Source organism: Macaca fascicularis, chromosome 1 (assembly GCF_037993035.2).
Source record: "Macaca fascicularis isolate 582-1 chromosome 1, T2T-MFA8v1.1".
Classification (NCBI taxonomy): Eukaryota; Metazoa; Chordata; class Mammalia; order Primates; family Cercopithecidae; genus Macaca; species Macaca fascicularis.
The window spans coordinates 225,693,844-225,716,878 of NC_088375.1; the positions used below are offsets into that span (position 1 = coordinate 225,693,844).

Genomic DNA, 23,035 nt, shown 5'->3' on the forward strand with positions numbered 1-23,035 from the left:
CCCAGCCTAAGAGCATTTTTCCCACACTAAAAGATAACACAGTCCAGCTAGCTTGCTTTTTAAACACAGCATTACAGGGTCACCTGTTTGGAGGAGGAGGACTAAGGTCAGAGCGGGCTCCTGTCAACTCCAACGGGACATTTCAGTGGCCACAACAGGCTGACCTCTGTGTCCTGTGTCCTGCTGCATGTGTGTGGAGGCCTCAGCGGGGCTCTTTCCCCTTGCACAGAGAGAGAGCACTGGCTCATGGGCCTTTTTTCTGCACTACCTTACCTGGAACTCAAGTTTCTGTGACTTGCCATGCCGGGGTAGAGGTGACTTTGATCCTCCTGAAAACAGCCCTCATGCTCCCACACCCACATGGAAGAGGAACTGTTCCATGGTGGTCCGTATCCAAAGTCACTAGATCTTGGCCTGCCATGGTGGCTCATGCCTATAACCCCAGTCCTTTGGGAGGCTGAGGCGGAGGGATCACTTGAGCCCAGGAGTTTGAGACCACCCTGGGCAACATGGCAAGACCCCATCTCTATAAAAACAACAACAAAATAACAAGAAGTCACTAGATCTTAAAGCACTAGATCTTAAACCCTGTGATGGGTAATTTCCTTGTCAATTTAGCCAGGCTCTGATACCCACGTTTCGACCAAACGCTCGCCTGGGTGCTGCTGTGAGCTGCGTTGTAGATGCGGTCAGCACTGACGATCACGGGCTGGAAGTAAAACGTTCTCCTCTGCGAGGTGGGTGGGCCTCATGCAATCGGTTGAAAGGCCTCAAGAGCGGAACTGAGGTTTCCCTGAAGAAGAAGAAATCCTGCCTGGGGACTGCAGTGTCAGCTCCTCCGGGGAGCTTCCGGCCTGCTGGCCTGCCCTCTGGATTTCAGACGTGCCTAGCCAGCCCCCACAATCACGTAAGCCGATTCCTTGAAATAAACTTAATCTATATCTCCTTCTGGTTCTGATTCTCTGGCAGATCCTCTCCCTAAACGGTGCCCGGGACGGGGGAGGAGTTGGCGCTACTTCATTGCTTCCCTTTCACACAGACATGCTGACTTTTCAACCACTGTCCTTTTCAAATTTTTTCTCTTCCAGGGAAGTGCTGACTTTTTTTTCTCCTTGTCAACTAGCCCCTTTGGGATCTGTTACTGGTCTCAGCCTTCTCCTCCGTCCCCTCTTTTTCATTATTTTTATTTTCATTTTGTAGAGACAGTTGCTGAAGGTGGGGTCTGGCTATGTTGACCAGGCTGGTTTTGAACTTCTGGCCTCAAATGATCCTCCCGCCTGGGCCTCCAAAGTTTCTGGGATTACAGGTGTGAGCCACCACCCAATTTTTATTTTTAGAGACAGGGTCTCACTCTGTCACCCAGACTGGTGCAATCATGGCTCCCTGCAGCCTCAACTCCTGGGCTCAAGTGATCCTCCTGCTCTGGCCTCTCCAGTAGCTAGGACTACAGGCACGCATACCACCTTGCTGGCTAATTTTTTAATTTTTTTTGTAGAGATGGAGTCTTGCCGTGTTGCCTGGGCTGGTCTTGAACTCCCGGCCTGAAGTGATCCTCCCGCCTCAGCCTCCTGCATCCTTTCTTTCCTCCCCACATTTCCTTCTTATCAACAGGTGCTGGGGAGAGGCAGGACAGGCCTGTCCCCCGAGTCCCCTCCGGATGCCGTGGACCGGCCAGCTGTGAGTGTTTCTTTGGCAGTGTCTTAGCTGGTTGTTGTGAGCAATAGTAAGGAAGCAATCAGCAAGTATACTGCCCTAGAAGTGCTACACATTGTGGGGCCTGAGAGGGAAGATGAGGCGAGAGATGCCCAGACCAGTGGGAGACGCCAGGACTTCAGAAGCTCTTCTGCGCCACGGTGGGTGGTGAGGGCGGCTGGGAAAGTGAGCTCCAGGGCCCTGGGAGCAGCCCGCTCGTGGGTGCGGAAGGAAAAAGGCACAGGGGGCTTGGTGTGGGCGGCTTTTGGCTGGGAGAAGTTTGCACGTAGGGAGAATAGTAGCCAGTGTTTGCAGAGCACTTACTATGCAGGAAGGCCTGTCCTAAGCATTCTAAGTGTATTACGTCATGAACAAGTGTCTGTGATTAGCCTCGTCTTGCAGAGAAGGAAACAGAAGTACAAACAGAAAATGTAACTAAGCATGCACTTAATAAAAAGGCACCAGGTTTTGAACCCAATCAATCTGGCTCAAGAATCTGCGGCCAACCACCGGCTCCTGTTCTTACAGATGAACGTGGTGTCCTGGAGCCTGCTCCACATTGTGACTTGATCATGAGTGTACGCGCTTCCTGTCCCCAGAGGACAGATTTCCAGTGCAATCATAGAAAGTGCCTGTGTGGGCTTCAGGAGATGTGTCTGCCTTGGGGAGAATTTTCCTTTTCAGCTAGAGCCAGGCCCAGGATGTTGACGTCAGTGAGACGCTGGTGACGTTCTCTGATCCAGCGGCTGATGAGAAAAGTTCCTCCAAGACAGCTCAGTCTTGAAGTCCCACTGGCTTCACCTACAGATGCCAACTTTGAGGCCAGTGAACTGTGAGGCCAGCTGGACTGATTGCCATGGCAACAGGAATTGGACCCAAGTTACCGGAGGATGGAGAGGGAAGACAGAGCGGTGGCTTCCCCAGGTCTTGGACCACAAGGCACAGCCGTGGCCTCCAGAAAGCCTGAGAGAACCCGTTAGTGGGTCCTGCACTCCGACACAGCTCACGCAATCAGCCTCTGGTCCTCACCCTCCTCCCATTGGTGTCGTTGTACTCTCTGACAGTGACATTGAGCAGTGAGTGCTCCAGATCTCGTTCTACTGATTTTTCCCACTGTTCTCCAGTCTAGCACTTTCCAAAATTCATCCAAACTTAAGAGGTGACGCCAAATGTCAGTGGCTTATACCTCGGACCCCATGGACTAAGACAAGCCTCTGGGGTCCATGTGGCACCAAGGATGGGGTCTTCTAGTACCTTTCACACAGGCCAGGGATAGCACCTGCTGTGACCCCCGCCCCCAGCCTCTGCTGCTTCTCCCATTCCCCTTCCAGCCACTGCCCTGGGCACCTCCCCTGCTCCCGCCCCCCTGCCTGGGCCCATCCTTCTTTCTGCCCCACCGATTGCGGGGCTCCCGGGCGCTGGAGGGGAAGGGAGCCGGCCTCCATTCTCACCACTCTGAAAGTCAGAGGCCCCGCGCAGAGGTTTTCGGGATTTGGAGCCTAACCTTGGTCTTGACACAGTCCGGCTGAGAAGGCCATCCCCCAGTTAAGCCAGCCCTCCCTCCCTCTCCAGAGGAAACAGGCAGCTAGATGCTTCAGCAAACCCCATCCCTGCGGGAATTGTTCTTTTTTTCCTCAAATAGACTGGAGTGCAGAGGACTTGCTTCAGAGAGAGCCCCTTTGTAACGCACATTGCACGGGCCGTGCCCCATGCCCACTCGGCCACAAACTCCCCTCAGCTGCCCAGCCCCGTGGAACCAGGCGTGGGCTGAAGTGGAGCCAATGAAATGCCTGGAATGCCAGCCGCAGCGACAGGCCAGCACTCATGCCTCTTGGGAGTTCTGACCGAAGCAGCACTGAGGACGGCTTCAGAGCAGAAGTGTACACCATTTCTCCAGTTTTAGGCAGAAGTAAAGAATATCTCTGCCTTCTCCCAAGCAGCAATTGATTCAGAGTCCTGAGCTTTTAAATTAAAAGGACCCCTCTGTTGCTTTATGCAGTAGCCAGCCTATGCATTTGAGTTCAGGTGAAATCATTTGGGTAAACTCTTCCTATCCAGCTTTGCTTTTAGTTATGCTGACATACAAACAATAAAAATTGTCCTTCTCAGAGTTCACCTGTAAAAGTTCCTGGATAATTAGTAAGGAAACAGAAACAGCAGACAGTTGTTGCTTCAGATAAAAATGATGTCTGGGCTGGGCATGGTGGTGCATGCCTGTAATCCCAGCACTTTGGGAGGCCGAGGTGGGTGGATCCCTTGAGCTCGGGAGTTTCAGACCAGCCTGGGCAACATCTCTACAAAAAATACAAAAATTAGCCGGGCATAGTGGCAGGCAACTGTAGTCCCAGCTACTCAGGAGGCTGAGGTCGGGGGATGGCTTGAGCCCAGGAGGCACGGACTGAAGTGAGCTGAGATTGCGCCACTGAACTCCAGCCTAGGCGACAGAGCCAGACCCTGTCTCAACAACAACAACAACAACAAGTAATGTCTTTGTGGTCATTTAATTAACTTCTGCATTCTTTTTTTTTTTTGAAATGGCCAGTGGTACCATCTCAGCTCACTGCAACCTCTGCCTCAGGGGTTCAAATGATTCTCCTGCCTCAGCCTCCCGAGTAGCCGGGATTACAGGCGCCCGCTACCATGCCCGGCTAATTTTTGTATTTTTAGTAGAGACGGGGTTTTGCCATGTTGACCAGGCTGGTCTCCAACTCCTGACCTCAGGTGATCCGCCTACCTCGGCCTCCCAAAGCACTGGGATTACAGGAATGAGCCACTGCACTCGGCCTACTTCTGCATTCCTTAGAGTACATCCTAGCTAGGATATATTCAGTTGTCTTTAGAGCTAACAGCAGAAGAAAGGTACTTGGATACATATCTGGCTCTTTATCTTTCTAGAAATTCTAGAAGATGAGAGGGGCACTGGTGGCTCCAAGGGAGTGATTTTAGGATGGACTGGGACAGAGAGGGGCTGCTTACACATATACACACAAAGGCCATCCATTTAGGGAGTTCAAGGTCCAGGAGGTAGACGGCATCCAGGCCTGTGGCAGAGTGCACTCCTGCTTTGGGGACTGTATGGGCAGATTCTTGCCTGTAGTTGGAGGGTTAGAGAGAGGGATGAATAATTTCATGGTTGGACTTGAGTTTGGAAGCAAGTGGAGTTAGATACAAATTCTATGTTTTTGGGGAAAGTATTTGATCTTCTTGGCTGTGAGGCAAAGCGAGATTTAAAAATATTTTTGGCTTAAAATATATATATGCATGTATATTTAATACCATCTACGGATTGTGCCAATATCTATTTCATAGTTTTGATATTGTGTAGTCATACAAGGAGTTACCACTGAACGAAACTAGGGGAAGGGTACACAGAATCTCTGTACTTTTTTTGTTGTTGTTGCGACTTCCTGTAAATCTATGATTATTTTAAAATAAAAAAGTTAAAGCATACATATTTACATTTGATTAAATGCAGTGTGATATCCTGGGTTGGATTTTGGAACAAAAAAAAGGCATGAGTGGAAAAACTGGTAAAATCCAAAAAAGCCTTTAGTTAAAAGTAATACCAGTGTTAATTTCTTCGTTTTGACAAATGTGCCATGGCTGTGTAAGATGCGAACGTTAGAGGGAACCGGGCGAAGAATTTGAGGGAACTCTCTGTACTACTCTTTGCAGCTTTTCCGTAAATCTAAAATTATTCCAAAATAAAAGTCTATTAAAAACGTAAGGATACACGCACACATTTATATTTGAACACATCTAGGCAGCCAGTGCCCTTAAAGAAGACACTTTCTCCAAACGCTGCCTCTGGGGTGGGTGAATAACTAAGGGCCGCTTTGACAGCGGTGCTGCAGGTTATGTTACTCCCTAATGTGGCTGTCTGGGCTGAGGGAACCCTAGAGAGCTTTTAAAACCAAATAGAGCTGGGCACGGTGGCTCACGCCTGTCATCCCAGCACTTTGGGAGGCCGAGGTAGGCAGATCACCTGAGGTCAGGAGTTCGAGACCAGCCTGGCCAACATGGTGAAACCCTGTCTCTACTAAAAATACAAACATTAGCTGGGTGTGGTGGCGGGCGCCTGTAATCTCAGCTACTTGGGAGGCTGAGGCAGGAGAATCGTTTGAATCCAGGAGGCGGAGGTTGCAGTGAGCCGAGATAGTGTCATTGCACCCCACCCTGGGCGATGAGAGCAAAACTCCATCTCAAAAAGAAAAAATAAACAAAAAAAGGAACACTGATCACACGTCAGAGAGAGTTAATTGTAATACAACCCTATTTTCCAGGCTAGAAACTGAGGCACAGTTGGGAGCTGATGCAATTAGATTGTAATTTCCTGGAATATTTAAAACCAAATTATTTTCTGTTTTCCAAACGTGTGCTTGCAACATACAAAATACAAATTGTAGTAGCTGTGATACATTTTTTTAAAAAAATGGAAATGACCTTTGGTGCTCTTGTTAGCACTCCTCAGGATCCGTGGTTAAAATTGGTGGATGGGGTGGGGATCCAGGCAAAATGCCAAGTATTAATTCAGCACTTACCCTGTGCCTTGCGTTTGGCAGGATGCTTCCAGGGATGCTCAGGACTAGTAATCAGGGGTTTTTGCTGCCCAGCTTCCATTCCTCTCCTAGCAGCACCTGATACACTATCAGGTACAGTTCAGGGGCCCCCCACCAAGATGCCTGCCCTTCCCTGGTCAAGATGACCCCAACTTCGTGATGGAATGTGAGTTATCAAGAGCTTAGCGTGCAGAGGAAACATGCTCACAGCTCACTGGCCCCATTGAGAACTTGCTGTATGTATGTATGCTTGAGACAGAGTTTCGCTGGAGTGCAGTGGTGCAGTCTCGGCTCACTGCAACTTCTGCCTCCCAGATTCAAGTGATTCTCATGCCTCAGCCTCCTAAGTAGCTGGGATTGCAGATTGCCCAGCTAATTTTTTTGTACTTTTAGTAGATCTTGAATTCCTGACCTCAAGTGATAATATTTTTTTGAGACAGAGTCTCTGTTGCCCAGGCTGAAGTAGAGTGGCATGATCTAGGCTCACTGCAATCTTCGCCTCCTGGGTTCAAGCAATTCTCCTGCTTCAGCCTCCCAAGTAGCCGGGATTACAGTCACACCCCACCATGCCTGACTAATTTTTGTAGCTTTGTTAGTAGTAGAGACAGGGTTTCAGCATGTTGCCAAGGCTGGTCTCAAACTCCTGACCTCAAGTGATCCGCCTGGTCTAGCCTTCCAAAGTGCTGGGGTTACAGGCGTGAGCCACTGCACTAGGTTGAAACTCACTGATACACCTCCCGTGTGGGGAAGGGAGCGGGGAGAAGCGGGAGGAGCTGGAGGAGGAGGAGGAGGGGGAAGGGGGGAGGAGGAGGACAAGAAGGAGAAATGGACGCTCACTCTTCATCCCAAGTGCCCCTCATTGTGTTCATCATCCCCCAAGGCAGAGAATTACCTGAAGCCACTGTGGACCGGCGTCTTCCTCCTCTGTTGGAACTGAAAACATCAGAGTAAACTACCAAATATGAAGGCCTCTGGACTCCAGTCGAGAAGTGCTTTGTGTACTCCCGAGTATTTCTGCAGCAGTGGTGCAGGCTGGTGCCACCTCTCCCCTGCCAGGACCCTTGATGCTGCATCATTGCAAAACAAAGCATGTCTCAGTCTCATTTTCTTTTCCTTTTTTTTCCCTGAGACAGGGTCTTGCTCTGCTGCCCATGCTGAAGTGCAGTGTGCGATCATGGCTCACTGCAGCCTTGACCTCTTGGGCTCAGGCGAGTCTCCCACCTCAGCCTCCTAAGTAGCTGGGACTACAGGTGTGCACCGTCACACTTGGCAAATGTTTACGTTTTTTCTAAAGACAAGGGGGAGCTCATTATGTTGCCCAGGCTGGTCTCGAACTCCTGGACTCAAGCAATCCTCCCGCCTCAGCTTCCCAAAGTGCTGAGATTACAGGTGGGAGCCACCACACCTGGCTCTAATTTTCATAACTGCGACTGAAATCCCAGCTGAGATCACAGCTGTCTGTCTTTAAATTGGTAACCTTGAGGGAGGTGTTTTTCTGCCTGGAGTCACTTACTCCTGAAATGAATCTGGTTAGGAGAGGAGAGATGAGAAGAAACGATGAACAATGTGGGAGCCTCATGGACTCTCCCTGTGTCTGGTCTTGGAAGTTTCCACCCCGCTCAGATCAGACCAGGCAGCCCTCCTGATGACTCAGTGGCTCCTGGTGACGTCACTGTGCCCTGGACACCCTTCGGCCTGCCTGTTCCTCTCTTTGCTGTCCCCCAGCAGCAGAGCTGGCTTTGTGGGTGTGCAGGCTGGATGGCCACACAGGGCCCGGTGCCTAAGGGGTCCATGTTTGGGGTGTGGCTATGTTGAAATATGTGAGGATTTTTGGATGAGGGTCCTGTGAATGGAGGAGCTGTTTCTGCCCAGCGGCCTTCCACAGGGCTCGGCTGCAGGCCACGGGGATCCTACCATCCTGCACCAACCCGGATGGGATCGGGACTTGGTACCCACTTCCCAAGAGGGTGGGGGTGAGTAGGGCTGAGTGAGATCAGAATCCTCCCTCTCACCAAACCCAGGGCTGCCCGGGGACACACACACAGAGAGAGCCCCAGGCCCTGTATACGGGCTGCCTCTGGTCCCGGTCAGAAGCTCCTACAGGTAGTTCCTCAGGATGCAGGAAGGGATCTTACTGGTTGGTGAGTTGCAACCATTTGCAACTTCCACCTCCCAGGTTCAAGTGATTCTCCTGCCTCAGCCTCCCAAGTAGCTGGGAACACAGGTGTGGCCCACCACACCCGGCTAATTTTTGTATTTTTAGTAGAGACGAGGTTTCACCATGTTGGCCAGGCTGGTCGCAAACTCCTGACCTTAAGTAATCCACCTGCCTCAGCCTCCCAAAGTGCTGGGATTACAGGCGTGAGCCACTGCCCGCGGACCCCCAGGCCTCTCTGCTTGGCTTGGAGGTGCTGTTGTCTTGTGTCTCCACTGGTCTTCCCTGGGTTCTTATCTGTGTCCCTGTTTCCTCTTTTTTTTTTTTTTTTTTTTTTTTGAGACAGGGTCTCACTCTGTCGCCCAGGCTAGAGTGCAGTGGCATGACCTGGATTCACTGCAGCCTCAACATCCTGGGTTCAATTGACCCCCTACTTCACCCCGAGTATCTGGGGCTATAGGCGTGCACCACCAGGCCTGGCTTTTTTTTTTTTTTTTTTTTGTATTTTTAGTAGAGATGAGGTTTCACCATGTTGCCCAGGCTGGTCTTCAACTCCTGAACTCAAGCTATCTGCCTGCCTTGGCCTCCCAAAGTGCTAGGATGACAGGTGTGGGCCACCGCACCGGGCCCATGTTTCCTCTTAAGGACACAACCATACTGGATTAGGGTGCACCCTAACAATCTCATTTTAACTTAGTTGCCTTTTAAAGACCCTCTGTCCAAATACAGTCACATCCTGTGGTACTGGAGGCTAAGATCTCAAAATGTGAATCGGGGGCTGGGCATGGTGGCTCACACCTGTAATTCCAGCACCTTGGGTGGCCGAGACCAGCCTGGGCAACATAGTGAGACTCCATCTCTACAAAAAAATTTTTTAAAAGTATGGCTGGGCACGGTGGCTCATGCCTGTAATCCCAGAACTTTGGGAGGCAGAGGGAGGCAGATCACCTGAGGTCAGGAGTTCAAGACCAGCCTGGTCAACATGGTGAAACCCCATCTCTACTAAAAATACAAAAATTAGCCAGGCGTGGGCTGGCTACAAAAGTAGCCAGGGTGACAGAGTGAGACTCCATCTAAAAAAAAAAAAAAAAAAAAAGCTGAAATTATAGGCATGAGCCATTGCACCCGGTGCATTTTAACCACTTTATTTATTTATTTATTTATTTATTTATTTATTTATTTATTTTGAGACGGAGTCTCGCTCTGTCGCCCAGCCTAGAGTGCAGTGGCTGGATCTCAGCTCACTGCAAGCTCCGCCTCCCGGGTTCACGCCATTCTCCTGCCTCAGCCTCCCGAGTAGCTGGGACTACAGGCGCCCGCCGCCTCGCCCGGCTAGTTTTTTGTATTTTTTAGTAGAGACGGGGTTTCACCGGGTTAGCCAGGATGGTCTCGATCTCCTGACCTCGTGATCCACCCGTCTCAGCCTCCCAAAGTGCTGGGATTACAGGCATGAGCCACCGCGCCCGGCCTTAACCACTTTAAAGTATACAATTCAGTGGTGTTGATGGCATTCGCAATATTGTGTAACCATTACCACTATCTATTTCCAGAACATTTCCATCACCTCCAACAGAAATCCCATATTCCTTAAGCAATAACTCCCCATGGTCTCCGCCCCCCAGCCCCTGGTAACCCTGATTCTACTTTCTGTCCCCATGAATTTACCTATTCTGGATGTTTCATATAAGTGGAATCCTACAGTGTTTGTTCTTTTTGTGTCTGGCTTATTTCTCTCAATATAATGTCTTTGGGGTTCGTCCATCTTATAGCATGTGTCAGAATTTCATGCCTTCTTAGGGCCACAAAATATTCCATTGTGTGGATAGTCCACCTTTTGTTTATTATTCATCTGTTCACGGACACCTGGCTGTTTCCACCTCTTGGCTATGGTGAAAAGCGCTGCTGTGAATAAGCAGTGGCTCTTAATACTGATTGGGGAGAAGGATAACAGGAATGAGCATCTCCCCTCCCCAGAAGCCCTTCAGAATCTTCCAGAGGATGTGAGATTTCTTTTGCTTTGTAAAAGCGGACTGAACGCACATCGGCTAAACTAGGCTGAAAACTCTTGACTTTAAAGCAAATGGGATTAAAAGGAAACTTTCAATAAGCACTATATATCAGTTATGCACAAAACATGTTACATATTACATAATGTATTCAATAGGAACATCTTACCTAAACATTGAGCTAGGCCAGGCATGGTGGCTCTTGCCTGCAATCTGAGTACTTCGGGAAGCCAAGGCGGGAGGATCACTTGAGCCCAGGAGTTTGAGACCAGCTTGTGCAACATAGTGAGACCCTCTCTCTACAAATAATTTTAAAAATGAGCCAGGCGCAGTGGCTCACACCTGTAATCCTAGCACTTTGGGAGGCTGAGGCAGGCGGATCACTTGAATTCAGGAGTTCGAGACCAGCCTGGCCAACATGGTGAAACCCCCATCTCTACTAAAAATACAAAAATTAGCTGGGCATGGTGGTGGACACCTGTAATCCCAGCTACTCGGGAGGCTGAGGCAGGAGAATCGCTTAAACCCAGGAGGTGGAAGTTGCAGTGAGCCGAGATCACGCCATTGCACTCCTGCCTGGGTGACAAGAGTGAAACCCCATCTCAAAAAAAAAAAAAAAAATTAGCCAAGTTTGGTGGCACATGCCTATAGTTCCAGCTACTCAGGAGACTGAGGTGGGAGAATTGCTTGAGCCTGGGCAGTCAAGGCTGCAGTGAGCCATGGTTGTGCCACTGCACTCCAGTCTGGGTGACAGAGTGAGAGCCTGTCTCAAAAAAAAAAAAAAAAAAAAAGGTTGAGCTGGTAGATTATGTTCTGTGTATTGTTGGCTTATCGGCTGTCCCTGTAGAATGCATGCTTGCTAAGGGCAGGTACCTGGTCTATATTGTGCAGTGTCTGCCACACACAGTAGGCCCTCAATCAATCTTTGTAGAACACATAGTGGGAATATGGAGCAGCCAGATGACACAGGAGTGCAGTGGGCCCTTGGCTGCCTTTCTAAGGCAGGTTCTCAGCTGGCGGTGCAGCACCTGCAGGGCAACCAGGCACTTCTTTGTTTTTACTGACTTCTCATAGCAATTGCCCATTTCCTTTATTCATGAATAAAGATGGGCAATAAGTTTCAGGAGGGTGTTTTGTTTTGTTTGCATTGTTTTGAGACAGGATCTTGCTCTGTTACCCAGGCTGGAGTGCAATGGTGCGATCATAGCTCTCTGCAGCCTCGAACTCCTGGGCTCAGGGGATCCTCCTGCCTCAGCCTCCCAAAGTGCTGGGACCACAGGTGTGAGCCACCATGCCTGGCCTTTGGGAGGTTTTTGTTGTTTGTTATAGTAGTATGTGTGATTCTGTTAACAATAGAAATTGCAGCTATTTTTACATGTTGGAGTTGTTGCAAAATATCATTAATTCTCTTCACTACTTTTAAAATTATTGTTATTTGACCAGTTGTTATTAGATATTATTTAATGTGCTAACACTCTCATTGGCACATTACTACTATCTACTATGACATACTACTATTGTCATATCTGCCACGCTATACCAAATTTGGCTTTATCAAGTATTTCAATCATTGTATTTCACTATGATTGGTTAGCTTTGTAATCCCATGTAATTTATGCTTTTATCCTGAGAATCCAGAGAGTTCACTAGACTGGCAAAGGGGTTTGTGGCAAAGGTTATGGGCCTGCTCCAAAGGCTTGCCTAGCTTCCCCGTGCACAGTCAACTCCAGGACACACATTGTCCTGGCCCCACATTCACACCGAGTCTGCACGTCAAGACCGGTTTATACCAGTAGTACTGCCTTCTCACCACCAGGAGGCACTGCTTCACCCGAGTCACAGAAAGTCCTGGGCAGGTTAGGGCTTCCTCCCTCCCGTCTTCATCCTAACCAGGGCTGGCATCAGAATCCTCTGGGAGACTTTTTTCCTTCCTTCCATCCCTCCCTCCTTCCTTTTTTTTTTTTTGGAGGCAGAGTCTCACTGTCTTGCTCTGTCGCCCAGCCAACAGGCTGCAGTGCAGTGGTACGATAGCTCATTGCAACCCCCGCTTCCTGGGTTCAACTGATTCTCCTTCCTCAGCCTCCAGAGTAGCTGGGACTACAGGTGCGTGCCACCACCTGCTAATTTTTGTATTTTTAATAGAGACAGAGTTTCACCATGTTGGCCAGGCTGGTCTTGAACTCCTGACCTCCAGTGATCCTCCTACCTCAGCTTCCCAAAGTGCTGAGATTATAGGCATGAGCCACTATGCTCAGCCACTCCTTCCTTCCTTCCTTCCTTCCTTCCTTCCTTCCTTCCTTCCTTCCTTCCTTCCTTCCTTCCTTCCTTCCTTCTCTTTCCTTCCCTTCCTTCCATCCCTCCTTTCTTTTTTCCTTCCTTCCCTCTCCTTCCTTCTTCCCTCCCTCCCTCCTGTCTTCCTTCCTTCCTTCCCTTCTCCCTCTCCCTCCTTCCTTCCTTTTTTCCTCCCTTTTAACTTTTTGTTATGAAAAATTTCAAGCATACAAAAGTATATGAACCCCACAGAGAGCCATCAGCGACTGCAGTGATTGTCTGGGGACCCAAGTCATTTCTGCATCCACCTGGGAGCCCTCTAAAGATATAGATGCCTGCCCTGCCCTATATGGGCGATCAGAGCCTTAAAGTTTACAGAGCTCCCCGGCTGTTTGGGAACCACTGTCACAGCCTGGCCCCTGCCTCCCAGACCCCTGGTGACCACGCATGGGCTTCCAGCAGCCATTCCCACACACATGAGCATCTGCCCATGTCTGCCCCAAGCCCTGGGCTCACACTCCTGTTCTCTTGCTCAGGCGCCACAGGAATTGGGGAACAGTTGACTCCTGTTCCCTGCGCAGCCTCTTCCTGTGACTCTGAAAGCCAGAGTGAAGTAACACCCATCAGCCTTGCCCTTCAGCAAGCAACCACAGCCACATTTTGCTGGCACGAGGCTCATGGTGTGGCTTCTTCCTGTGATGGAGGGCAGGCCCTGGGTTGGCAGTGTCTCTGCGTTTCAGACTGAAAGACATTGTCAAGCTATTAAAGCTTGGTTCTGAGTGTCCAGAAAGATCCCTGTTGTGAGCTGAATTGTCCCCCATCCCCATCCATATTTTTTTTTCTTTTTTCTTTTTTCTTTTTTTTTTGAGACGGAGTCTCTCTCTGTCGCCCAGGCTGGAGTGCAGTGGTGCAATCTCAGCTCAGTGCAAACTCCCACAGTGATTACAGGCACCCACCATCATGCCTGGCTAATTTTTTATATTTTTAGTAGAGACGGGGTTTCGCCACGTTGGCCAGGTTGTTCTCTCATTAGTCCGGCTCCTCTTCACCCAGGCAGCTAGGAACTGCAGGGCAGTGGCCACGCCGGGAGCTGCTGCAGTGGAAGAGCTCCCATGACCGGGCTCTTTCTTTTTTTTTTTTTTTTTTTTTGAGACAGAGTCTCGCTCTATCGCCCAGGCTGGAGTGCAGTGGCGCTATCTCGGCTCACTGCCAGCTCCGCCTCCTGGGTTCACGCCATTCTCCTGCCTCAGCCTCCGGAGTAGCTGGGACTACAGGCGCCCGCCACCACGCCCGGCTAATTTTTTTGTATTTTTACTAGAGACGGGGTTTCACCGTGTTAGCCAGGATAGTCTTGATCTCCTGACCTCGTGATCTGCCTCGGCCTCCCAAAGTGCTGGGATTACAGGCGTGAGCCGCCACGCCCAGCCAGGACCAGGCTCTTTCTAAGATGTGTGCAGGTCAGAGGGCCGGGTGCACAGCAAGCGGGGGCAGCAGCCTTCAGTGTTGGGGTAGGGAGGGGCAAGGCTCAAGGTGATCAGGGAGAGGTTAAACACATCCCACTGAGATCAGAGGGCTCCTGAGGGAAAATACACCCACCAGATGGGGTCCCTTGAAGAGGAGACTCCTGATTCCAGCAACGGTGCTGGCCAGGCTTGCCCTATTCTTTATCTGTGTGGCCCAATGGTCACGTGAACATGCCAAGGGGTTGCAGGGCCTCCTTGGGGATGCTGGAGGTTCACCGTTGCTCACTGTGATGGTTAATATTGAATGTTAACTTGATCGAAGGATGGAAAGTATTGTTCCTGGGTGTGTCTGTGAGGGTGTTGCCAAAGGAGATTAACATCTCAGTTAGTGGGGTGGGAGAGGCAGACCCACCCTCAATCTGGGGGGCACCATCTAATCAGCTATCAGCTCGGCCAGAATAAAAGCAAGTAGAAGAACATGGAGAAGGCCAGGCAAGGTGGTTCACACCTATAATCCCAGCAGTTTGATGCAGGTGGATCACCTGAGGTCAGGAGTTCCAGACCACCCTGGCCAACATGGTGAAACCCTGTCTCTACCAAAAATGCAAAAATTGCCGGACATAGTGGTGTGACTGCACTCCAGACTGGGCGACAGCACGAGACTCCATCTCAAAAAAAAAAAAAAAAGAAGAAGAACGTGGAGAGATTGACCAGCTTAGCCTCCCAGCCTACATCTTTCTTCCTTACCAGATGCTTCCTGCTCTCAAACATCGAACTCCAAGTTCTTCAGCTTTGGGACGCAGACTGCCTTCCTTGCTCCTCAGCTTGCAGACAGCCTATTGTGGGACCTCGTGACTGCGTGAGTTAAAACTCCTTGGCGGGGCGCGGTGGCTCACGCCTGTAATCCCAGCACTTTGGGAGGCCGAGGCGGGTGAATCATGAGGTCAGGAGATCAAGACCATCCTGGCTAACATGGTGAAACCCCGTGTCTTCTAAAAATACAAAAAAAAATTGGCTGGGCGTGGTGGTGGGCACCTGTAGTCCCACCTACTCAGGAGGCTGAGGCAGAAGAATGGCGTGAACCCGGGAGGCGGAGCTTGCAGTGAGCGGAGATCACGTCACTGCACTCCAGCCTGGGTGGCAGAGTGAGACTCTGCCTAAAACAAACAAACAAACAAAAACTCCTTAATAAACTCCCCTTGGCCGGGCGTGGTGGCTCACGCCTATAATCCCAACACTTTGGGAGGATGAGACAGGTGGATCATCTGAGGACAGGAGTTCAAGACCAGCCTGTTCAACATGGAGAAACCCTGTCTCTACTAAAAATACAAAAATTAGCCGGGCATGGTGGCGTGTACCTGTAGGCCCAGCTACTCAGGGGGCTGAGACAGGAGAATCACTTGAACCCAGGAGGCGGAGGTCACAGTGAGCTGAGATTGTACCACCACACTCCAGCCTAGGCGACACAGTGAGACTCCATCTCAAAAAAAAAAACAAACCAAAAAACCAAAAACAAAAAACTCCCCTTTATATTTACATCTATGCTATTAGTTCGGGCTCTCTAGAGAGCCCTGACTAAGACACTCACCATGGTCCCCAGGCAGGAAGGAGCAGCATGAGTTCCCTCCCTTCATGATTCGGGCAGTGATCAGTGGCAGAGCCTGTACCACACTCACCTTTCAAACAGGGAAATGAGGAAGGTGGCCAGCCCGAGCTGAAAGTCCCTCCTCTGTTCCAGTTTTAAAACTACGTTTGTGGCTTGTGACTTACGTTTGAGTTGACCTCAGAAAAATCATTTCAGATTCCTCCAAATGAGAGACACCAAACTGTCACCTCTATTGTGCTTGTCAGAGGAGAATCTTGTGCCAGTTCCTGGGGTGAGAGGAGGAGGAGGAGGAGAAAGTAACCCAAAAACTAGCTTTCTCCGGGGGCTGCTCACCACTGTGATGGGGCCTCTCTGGGTCTGGGCCCTAGCTCTGCAGCCAGACAAGTAGGGTGAAGCGAGGTTGTGATGATGTGTGAGGACATGGGACACGGCCCCCTTGGACACTGGACATGGAGCGGCAGACAACTGCCAGCTGGCTTGGCACAGCTACTAGAGAAACAACTCAGGGTCCAAAGAAGATGCATCTGGGTTTCTTACCAGTTCCCCCAAAGATGAGGCAGGAGAGGGGGTCCTGAAAGACCGGAAACTGAAAATGTGGCTAATGGAACATCCCACACCATCTGGGGCAGGGATCATTAGAGACAGCTCAGAGCCTGGGGTTTCTCTAGGCTTATTCTTCTCAGTCAGACCTCCCCAGAGTCCCCCAAGGAGGAGCGGAGCCCCAGGAGCTCTGAGAGTCCCAGGGTCAGGAACCCCAAACTCCCTTTAGTGGAGACCATGCTGGGCTACTTCAGATCCCAGCTGCGATGGGAGTCACAGTTCCCACCTCCTGATAAATGCCTGGACCCATCTAGACAACATCCATGACCCTGGACAGTGTAAAATTAGCTTCACATTTAAATCTAAGCAATTTGAAGCTATATCATTGCACGTCTTTCACAGTTTTTCCCTAGGTGTAGGAAGTATGAAAGTTCTTTGAATGTTGTTTCCCAGTGCAAAAAAAGCCAAGCAATTTCCTGATGAAAATGGTCTATAAGCGAGGGTGGGAGGTGGGGAAAAAAACATAAAAATAAATGCTTGTAAAACAGCCAGCTGCTCACCTGGAGATTTAGGCAAAGCACTTCAATCTCAATAAAGCAGGAAAGATCTAGTCAAAATTGATCTGCTGACGAAGCAGGTTGCTACAAGACCTCTCATGTGCCCCATCTCCTCCCCGCTCCTCCAGATACCCCAAGGATTAAATGACCGAGCTCTGGGGAGGCAGAATCCATTCCAGACTCTTGCCTTGCCGTAGTCCAAAGCCCCAGGCTGATTGCAAAAGCCAAACTTAAAGCTATTTCCATCAGAGAAAAGCTGAGAGGCTTCATTGACAGAACTCTCAGCCAGGTTCTGTTTATGGTCTGGGGTCCTCTCAGGAGGAGGTCAGGGGTCTTTTGAACGATCACAAGTGACTTGGAAGGAAGGCAGCCGCTCTTAGCTCTCTGCAGAACAAACTCCACAAATACGTTTGCTCGCACTGCTGAGAACTGCCTGTAGTAACTTGTTTTCTGATTAAAAAAGAATCTATGCTTATTCCAGCATTGCTTCTAATAGCCAAAACCCGGAAACAACCCAAATGTCCAAAAACAATAGAATGGATAAATACACAATTATTTATACAATGGAATTATTTATACAGTGGAGTACTATACAGTAGTGAAAATGAATGAATTGCATGTAGCAAATAGTAAGAGGTTGGATGAATCTCACAAAAATAAGGTTGAACAAAATACAGAAAACACAAAAGGGAACAGAGAGTATGATTCCGCTTACATAAAGCTCAATGACAGGCAAACTGCACTGTTTTGTTCAGGGATGCATACATGGATGGGTAAGAGCAAGAGCCTCCAGTAGTGGCTCCTACCTGTAGTCCCAGCTGCTTAGGAGGCTGAGGCCAGAGGATCCTTTGAGCCCAGGAGTTAAAGACCAGCCTGGGCAAAAAAAAAAAAAGCAAGGAAATGACTGAGGGGGAAGGGGTTTGTGGGAGGTTTGTGGTATGCTGGTAATGTTATATTTCTTGCCCTGGATGGCTGTTTATAATTATCTAATACATTGTACATTTGTATTTTAGGCACTTTTCAATATGAATATTTCATAAAACAATTTTATTTATTTTTATTTTTATTTATTTATTTTTTTGAGACAGAGTTTCACTCTTGTTGCCCAGGCTGGAGTGCAATGGTGCAACCTCGGCTCACTGCAACCTCTGCCTCCCAGGTTCAAGTGATTATCCTGCCTCAGGTTCCAAAGAGCTGGGATTACGCCCTGCAACCATGCCCAACTAATTTTGTAATTTTAGTTGAGATAGAGTTTCACCATGTTGGTCAGGCTGGTCTCGGAACTCCTGACCTCAGGTGATCTGCCTGCCTCGGCCTCCCAAAGTGCTGGGATTATAGGCGTAAGCCACCATGCCTGGCCTTTATTTTATTTTTGTATGAGATGGAGTCTCACTAAGTCATCTAGGCTGGTCTTAAACTCCTGGCCTCTCAAGTGATTCTCCCATCTTAGCCTCCCAAAGAGCTGGGATTACAGGCCACTGCACCCGGCCAAAACAATTTTTTTAAAGTTAGATATACAAAGATAATATTTGCTTTCTATGAACCAAACGCGAAATCAAACCTAATGTACACCAAAAACTATAAGATATCACTGAAGGAAGTTAAAGAAAAGCTAAATAAATGGAAAGACATCCTTGGTCCATGGATAAGGAGATCTCATATTATTAATATAGCATTATTCTCCACTTTTATCTACAGATTCAAAGCAATCTCTATCAATCTTTTCCATTTCTTTTGCAGAAATGGAAAAACTGATTCTCAAATTAATAGGGAATTGCAAGGGGCATCGGATAGCCAAAACAATATTGGAAAAGAAAAACAATGTTGAAGGGTGGGGCATGGTGGCTCAAGCCTGTGATCCCAGCACTTTGGGAGGTTGAGGCGGGCAGATCACTTGAGGTCAGGAGTTTGAGAACAGCCTGAGCAACATAGTGAAACCCTGCCTCCACTAAAAATACAGAAATTAGCCAGGTGTGGTAGTGGGCGCCTGTAGTCCCAGCTACTCGGGAGGTTGAGGCAGGAGAATCATTTGAACCTGGGAGGCAGAGGTTGCAGTGAGCTGAGATCAAACCACTGCACTCCAGTCTGGGCAACAGAGTGAGACTCCATCTCAAAAAAAAGAAAAAAATAATCTTGAAGGACTCACTTCCCAATTTCAAAACTTACTATAAAGCTACAGTAACCATAAAAGTGAGGTGCTGGAAAGAAACAAAACAGAGATGCAAACCTTCATGAGTTTGGCATAGGTGCTGGTTTCTTAGACGTGACAACAAAAGCACAAGCAACCAAAGAAAAAAATGGACAAATTGGACATCGTCAAAAACCACTTTTTTTCCTTTGAAATACACTATCAAGAAAGTGAAAAGACAACCCACAACATGGGAGAAAATATTTGCAAATCACACAGCTGGTAAGAGGGTAATAACTAGAATACATAAAGAACTCTTGCAGCTCAACAACGAAAAGACAAACCAATTTAAAAATAAGAAAGAAAATTGGCCAGGTGTGGTGGCTCATGCCTGTAATCCCAGCACTTTGAGAGGCTGAGGCGGGTGGATCACTTGAAGTCAGGGGTTTGTGACCAGCCTGATCAACACGGTGAAACCCCGTCTCTACTAAAAATACAAAAATTAGCTGCGTGTGGTGGCTGGCGCCTGTAATCCCAGTTACTCGGGAGGCTGGGGCAGGAGAACTGCTTGAACCTGGGAGGTGGAGGTTGCAGTGAGCTGAGATCACGCCACTGCACTCCAGCCAGGGTGACGGTGTGAGACTCAGTCTGAGAAAAAAAAAAAAAAAAAAAAGAAAAGAAAGAAAGAGAGAGAGAGAAAGAAAAGAGAAAGTTAGTTGGATAGACATTTCTCCAAAGAGGATATGCAAATGTCCAATACACACATGGAAAGATGTTTGAGGTCATTATTCATCAGAGAAATGCAAATCTAAACCACAATGAGGAACAACTTCACACCCACTATGATGGCTATTATCACAAAAATAATAAAAAACGTTGGAAGGCTGGGTGAGGTGGCCTCACACCTGTAATCCCAGCACTTTGGGAGGTCAAGGCAGGAGTTTGAGACCAGTCTGGGCAACATAGTGAGACCCCATCTCCAAAAAAAAAAATTTAGTAGGGGCTGGGCAAGGTGGCTCACACCTGTCATCCCAGCACTTTGGGAGGCCAAGGCGGGCAGATCACCTGAGGTCAGGAGTTCGAGACCAGCCTGGCCAACATGGTGAAACCCTGTCTCTACTAAAAATACAAAAATTAGCAGGGCGTGGTGGTGTGCACCTGTAATCCCAGCTACTCGGGAGGCTGAGGCAGGAGAATTGCTTGAACCCAGGAGGCAGAGGTTGCAGTGAGCCTAGATCGCACCACTGCACTCCAACCTGGGCAACAAGAGCAAGACTCAGTCTTAAAAAAAAAAAAAAAAAAAAAAATTAGTAGGGCATGGTGACATGCACCTGAAGTCCTAACTATTGGGGAGGCCAATTTGGGAGGATTGCTTGAGCCCAGTAATTTGAGGCTGCAGTGAGCTGTGGTTGTGCCTGCACTCCAGCCTCGGTGACAGAGACCCTGTCTCAAAAAAAGTGTTGAAAGAATGTAGAGAAATTCCTCATACATTGCTGGTGCAAATTTAAATGAAACGTACAGTCACTTTGAAAAACACCTTGGCAGTTCCTCACAAGGTGAAATATAAAGTTGCGTATGGCCCAGCAACTCCATTCCTAGGTATACACATAGGAGAACTGAAAACATACGTCACAAAAAACTTGTATGCAAATTTTCATAGTGATATTATTCATAATAGTTAAAAAGTGTTAACAACCCAAATGTCCATGGGCTAATGAATAATAGCTAAGTAAAATGTGGTACATCCTGCTGAGCACGGTGGCTCATGCCTGTAATCCTAGCACTTTGGGAGGCCAAGGCAGGCAGACTGCTTGAGCTCAGAAGTTCAAGACCAGCCTGGGCAACACGGTGAAACCCCATCTCTACTAAAATAGAAAAGAAATTAGCCGGGTGTGGCGGCATGTGCCTGTAGTCCCAGCTACTCGGGAGGCTGAGGCAGGAAAATTGCTTGAAGCTGGGAGGCAGAGGTTGCAGTGAGCCGAGATGATGCCACTGCACTCCAGTCGGGGCGACAGAGGGAGACTCGGTCTATACAAAAAAAAAAAAGTGTTATATCCATATAATGGAATATGATTGGGCAGTAAAAGGAATGAAGCACTGCTATATGCTACGATGAACCTCAGAAACGTGCTAAGTGAAAAAAGTCAGACATAAAGGACACAGAGCATACGATTTTACTTATAGGAAATGTACAGAACAAGCAAATCCGCGGTAAAAGAGTGGTTGCCAGGGCTTAGGGGAGAATGACTAAGGGCTAACGGCTAAGGGATAAGGATTTCTTTTTGGGGTGATGACAATGTTGTAGAATTAGATAATAATGATAATAACGATGGTTGCACAAACTTGTGAACATACTACTGAATTGTTTAGTTAAAAGTGCCAATTTTGCGGTATGTGAACTACATCTTAATTGAAAAGTATGAAATTTTAAAACAAGAAAAAGCCGCGCCCGGCCTAGCATTTCATTTTTAAAAAATCACACCTAGTTCGCTATTTTTTTAAAAACAGCATGTTTATTTTAAGAAAAGTTGGAAACACCGGCTTCCCCAAGTCATCACCACCAACTTGTGAACACGTCGGGATCACGGCTTAAGGAATGAGGATCACACCCGAGAGTTGCTTCTGTTGCTAGTGGAAAGAACGCCTCTGATCCTCACGCCCTTCCACTCACAACACACACAGAATGCTGGCTGAAAAGAGGGAAAGTAATACGAGCCCTAAAAATGCCAGTCCTTCCTCTCACAGGACTGGACGTCCCAGACACCTGGCAAGAGCAGGGGTGGGCCTGGCAGAGTGTGGAGGGACAGGGGGTAGGGCTTAAGGGCTTAGGGGCTTAGGGACGTGGTGTGAGGGCGTGGGCGGGGCTCAGGAGCCTCTGGCACCCGGTGGAGCTTGGAAGCCACACGGGCGTGGAGGGGGCGGGGCTCAGGGCCCGGAGAAACGGGACGAGGAGGGGCACCTGGGCGGGGCTCAGACCGGGATATAGGGGCGAGGCCCTGGGCGTGGGCGGGGCTCAGGACCCAGAGCCCAGATGGGCGGGGAGCGGCCGGACGCGGGTGGGGCGGGCGCCTAGACGCGAGCCTCGGGCGTCTAGCTGCCCAGACGGCGGCGGCGGTGGCCGCACGCGCGGCCCGGCTTCTGCCCTCGCGGCGCTCTGGCTCTTGGTCCCCCACGCCATGCCGCAGGCCGCGCCGCCCACCGAGCTGGTGCCGTCGGAGCGCACCGTGGTGCTGCTGTCGTGCGCGCTCTCCGCGCTCGGCTCGGGCCTGCTGGTGGCCACGCACGCCCTGTGGCCCGACCTGCGCAGCCGGGCACGGCGCCTGCTGCTCTTCCTGTCGCTGGCCGACCTGCTCTCGGCCGCCTCCTACTTCTACGGAGTGCTGCAGGACTTCGCGGGCCCGTCGTGGGACTGCGTGCTGCAGGGCGCGCTGTCCACCTTCGCCAACACCAGCTCCTTCTTCTGGACCGTAGCCATTGCGTTCTACCTGTATCTCAGCATCGTCCGCGCCTCGCGCGGGCCCCGCACAGACCGCCTGCTTTGGGCCTTCCATGTCGTCAGGTGGGTGGCGGTGGCGCTGCTTTTCCAGTAGCCCCCGACACAGGCCGACCCCTCCCGGTCTTGCCCTCCCAGAGGCCGCGTCTAGTTTGCACCCCCCTACCCACAGCGAGCAGTGCCTGCTGGCGCCCCCGGGGCAGCCCTGGGCCAGCGGGAGGAGGCCAGAACTACCCGAGATTCGCTCCCGAGGGAGCTCCTCTGTGCCTGCCCCAGGGCACAGCCACTTGGGGTACTGGGGTCAGAGTTCGCCCCCAGAGCCGGGCCCTGTTTCCTTGGACGGGGCAGGGGAGGACACTCTGAGCCCCTTGTGACCTGCTTCACTATGTCCTGGCCGTCTCGGCTGCCCATGGGGAAACAGGCTGGGAGACGAGTTGGGTAACTGTCCCGGGCTGGAGAGCCGGCAACTCCTAGTCACACCCCACCACCCCACCCCAAGCCACAGTGAGCTTGGTGCACTCCGCCACTCCCAAGCTGCCCTGTGTCTACTGTACAGTTTACAAAG

At 49.7% G+C, this 23,035-nt stretch overlaps 1 protein-coding gene across 3 annotated transcripts in view; it reads left to right on the plus strand.

The window, feature by feature from the left end:
• GPR157 (G protein-coupled receptor 157) overlaps positions 1–23,035 on the plus strand; it is a 76,031-nt gene that overhangs the window by 29,315 nt on the left and 23,681 nt on the right. For 2 of the 3 annotated variants that reach the window (XM_005544857.5, XM_005544858.5), the window contains exon 1: positions 22,078–22,536. The exons of the other annotated variant lie outside the window; for it this stretch is intronic. In XM_005544857.5, the coding sequence (XP_005544914.2) occupies positions 22,154–22,536 (383 nt within the window). In that variant the 5' untranslated portion in view covers positions 22,078–22,153. Of the gene's footprint in view, positions 1–22,077; positions 22,537–23,035 lie in introns of those variants that run through there. 3 annotated transcript variants of the gene reach the window in all.